Source organism: Priapulus caudatus, unplaced genomic scaffold (assembly GCF_000485595.1).
Source record: "Priapulus caudatus unplaced genomic scaffold, Priapulus_caudatus-5.0.1 Scaffold425, whole genome shotgun sequence".
In the NCBI taxonomy this organism is placed as follows: domain Eukaryota; kingdom Metazoa; phylum Priapulida; class Priapulimorpha; order Priapulimorphida; family Priapulidae; genus Priapulus; species Priapulus caudatus.
This window is the reverse complement of record NW_014577486.1, coordinates 288,094-291,482: the sequence shown is the minus strand read 5'-3', so window position 1 is coordinate 291,482 and position 3,389 is coordinate 288,094. Positions and strand designations below refer to the sequence as shown.

Sequence of the window (3,389 nt, the reverse complement as noted above, 5' to 3'; positions counted from 1 at the left end):
GTGAACATCACACTCACACTCACCAAAGAAAGCAAACATCACACTCACCAAATAAGGTGAACATCACACTCACACTCACCAAAGAAAGCAAACATCACACTCACCAAAGAAGGCGAACATCGCCGTACGGTTGAGACTAGAAGGTAAGCCGTCGCGGCCCTTGAAGATCGCGTCGCTGAGTAGGCGCGGGTTGGGTCGGTCGACGCCCGCCATCTTGTAAACACCGTCGGCGTACGCGACGGGGGTCTTTCTTGAGAAGGCGCTGTCTGTAAGAGCGAAGCGACGTGCGAGTGTCAACGAAGATGTCAGATAGTATAGACAGTATTAGACACGCACACACACACACACACACACACACACACACACACACACACACACACACACACACACACACACACACACACACACACACACAGACAGCGAACATGCATTACCAGCAACATACACACTAACGACGTAAACATCACTCGCACCATCCCCTAGGGGGCGTTAGAATCGCCGACACAAGCCTTTCCTCATCGGGTCCATGAGCAGACGTATATTCATTTATTTACGGATAAATTCAAATTAAGTTACTTGTCAGGTGGTACGATTAATTAATATAATTGATTAATCATCTCTCAAGGTAGCAATTAACATACCTCTCTCGGATGCGGGGAAAATGCGGCTCGTCTCGTCACGTGTTCGTGACGTATGGATGACGTCACGGTTCCTTCCTGCAAGCAGAATGTTGCACGTTAGCACCAGGGGTCGCTGCACGCACCACGAGCACGATTACTCTTCACCAGGGGTCGCTGCACATCTAGCTTAATTACTCTCCGCAAGGGGTCGCTGCACACAGAGCTTAGTTATTCTACACCAGGGGTCGTAGAACACTGGCGAGTACAATTACGTCATCGTTCGTCATTACATGCGTTAATTAACGAGAAATCTCTAATCATCTTCTTCTTGTCTGATTATATTGCTCGCTCAGCTGCGTTCTAGGTTCACGGTAATTTGTGGAGCGAGACAATAATTGTCACGTCGCTCGCACACCTGCTGTCGCACTCGTTCAGAGCCCCTCCTGCTGCTACCGATACACCACCCACCCCACCTGCTCCAACCCCCCACCGCCCCATCACCATACACCACACCACTTCACACACTCCCCTCCCCCTCACCACACCACTTCACACACTCCCCTCCCGAGAAAAGAGAGAGGAGAGACTGAGAAGAGAGAAGGAGAGACGAAGCAGACAGATTAGAGAGAGAGCGAGCAGAGAGTTAGAGCGAAGAGAAATAGAGCGAGTGAAGCAACATAAAGAAGCGAGGAGAGAAATGAGAAGAGATGAGAAACAAGAGAGCGAGCCCGAGAGAGAGAGCCTAAAGAAATAGACGCGAAGGCGACAACAGACGAGCAGAAGATGAGATAAAGGGTGTGCCGTTTTGAAGAGAGACAGGCAGACGGACAACAGAAGAGAGCGGAGAAGAAGAGAAAGCGAGAAGAGAGAGCAACCACCGTTTGCTATTCAGCCTTCCACAAACGCCGCAAAAAAAAAAAAAAAAAGACCCATGAGCGTGCCACGAATATATCAGCCCGTTGATGTGCCCACTGAATTTAAGCCTCTAATCACCGATAGCTTCCCCGTAGCGATTGTACCCGGCGATAAAGAGAGCCAAAACTCACACGCACCGCTTACCAGCGCACGCTGCTGTTGTTTCTAATGTTACCAACTGGAAGCATCATAAGAACCCGCTATAATCTAGAAATTCTCCTCTTCCCTTGCTCTGAATACGGTAAGCTGGACATTCCGTTCGGCCCATTACATGCTATATCCTGTTGTGTGGTTGGAGTGTGACTGTGGTGTGCTGTATATTGTGGTGTGCTGTGTGCGTGTGTGTCTATGTCTGTGTGTGTGTGTGTGTGTTTGTGTTTGGTGTGTGTGTGTGTGTGTGTGTGTTGTGTGGTGTGTGCTGTGCTGGCTGTGTGTTTGTGTGGTGTGTGTGCGCGCGCGTGTGTGCTGTGTCCAGCTTGCGCCACTGCCCGTGTGTCGTGTGCGTGTGGTGTTCGTGCTGTTTTGTGTGTGTGCGTGTACGTATGTGTGCATTTATATGTATGTATGTATACATATCCACGATGTATGATATATAAGCACTTTATGCAATCTTGATTGTCCAATTATGCGTAGTTCCAGTCGTATCGATAGTTCTAGTATCTAGGCTAAAGAGTTCAAGCTAACGTTCGATTCCGGCCAGTCATTCCGAAATCATAGTTGTCATTGTCATCATCCCCTTCGTCATCTCGTTTATCATCAATCGTCATCATCATTTTATCGTATTATCGTCGTCATCATCCATCGTCATCATCATATCATCCATCATCATCTACCATTTCTCTCCTCCCCGTTGTTCATCCGACCTATTTAAGGTGAAAATCGCGTCGTAGGAAAATCACCTCACAGCTCTCGCCTACACCCGGGAACAGCCAACAGTGAAAGTTGGCAATGCAAGTGCATTTACTCGTTTACCCGATGAGCACGATGCGCAGTCCCCTACAGCCGTTGCGGCATGGGGCGTCAAAAAGACACAGGACAGCTATAGTTACCCCGCGTGCGCGTGTTCATCTATTCTTTATCCTTGATGCAATCCTATGTCTTATCCTATGAATCGTATTTCTCATCCGTATAATCCGTATTGTTCTTTATCCTAATGAATCCGGATCTAATCAGATTCCACATCGTTATCCGATTCAACATCCCATTACAATTGATAACCCGAGAATGCGAGTAAACTGGCGTGTGAATTTCTTCAGTCAGAGTCTTCACTGCTTCTGTCGGCCCTATATAGTATCTTATCAAAACATCGAGATTTCTGCGTTAGTATATCGCATAGTATCATATCATTATGTGCATAGCTGATCGATAGTGAGCTTAGTGATAGTGATCGATAGTGACTTTAGTGGATAGTGATCATAGTATGTTAGTAATCATATGTAAAGTATCTGATAGTTTACGTGCCTTGGGGTTCACAGCTAATAGAATGAACCAGGATCACACTTCGCTGTGGCGACACGCGATTCACAACCATATTATATTACATATCATTATAGATGAGATGTACGCGTATTTTTAACATCGTTTCTTAAATTGCTGAACTAGACTTCTCTAATTCAACGTAAATATAAGAGAATGTTGGCTGACGATATGAACGGTATTAATTGACGATTTTCGCCTGACATATTTTAACAGGCATTCGGTGAACGACACACTCAAATATGATGGCGACAACAACTTGCGTCCACCCAGCTCGGCTCTGCCAGCGTAAGCTTACAGTTCTCAAGCACACGTATCTTCCTCTACCAGCTATAGTTACACGCTAATAGGTACGCACTATAGTTTTAGCGTGTGATC

General features: G+C 46.6%; 1 protein-coding gene across 1 annotated transcript in view; it reads right to left on the bottom strand.

Moving 5' to 3' along the window:
• Positions 1-3,389, bottom strand: part of LOC106810266 (dual oxidase 1-like) — a 30,249-nt gene that overhangs the window by 5,200 nt on the left and 21,660 nt on the right. Inside the window, exon 3 of the mRNA XM_014813559.1 lies at positions 105-266. Coding sequence (XP_014669045.1) covers positions 105-266 — 162 coding nt within the window. The remainder of the gene's footprint in view (positions 1-104; positions 267-3,389) is intronic.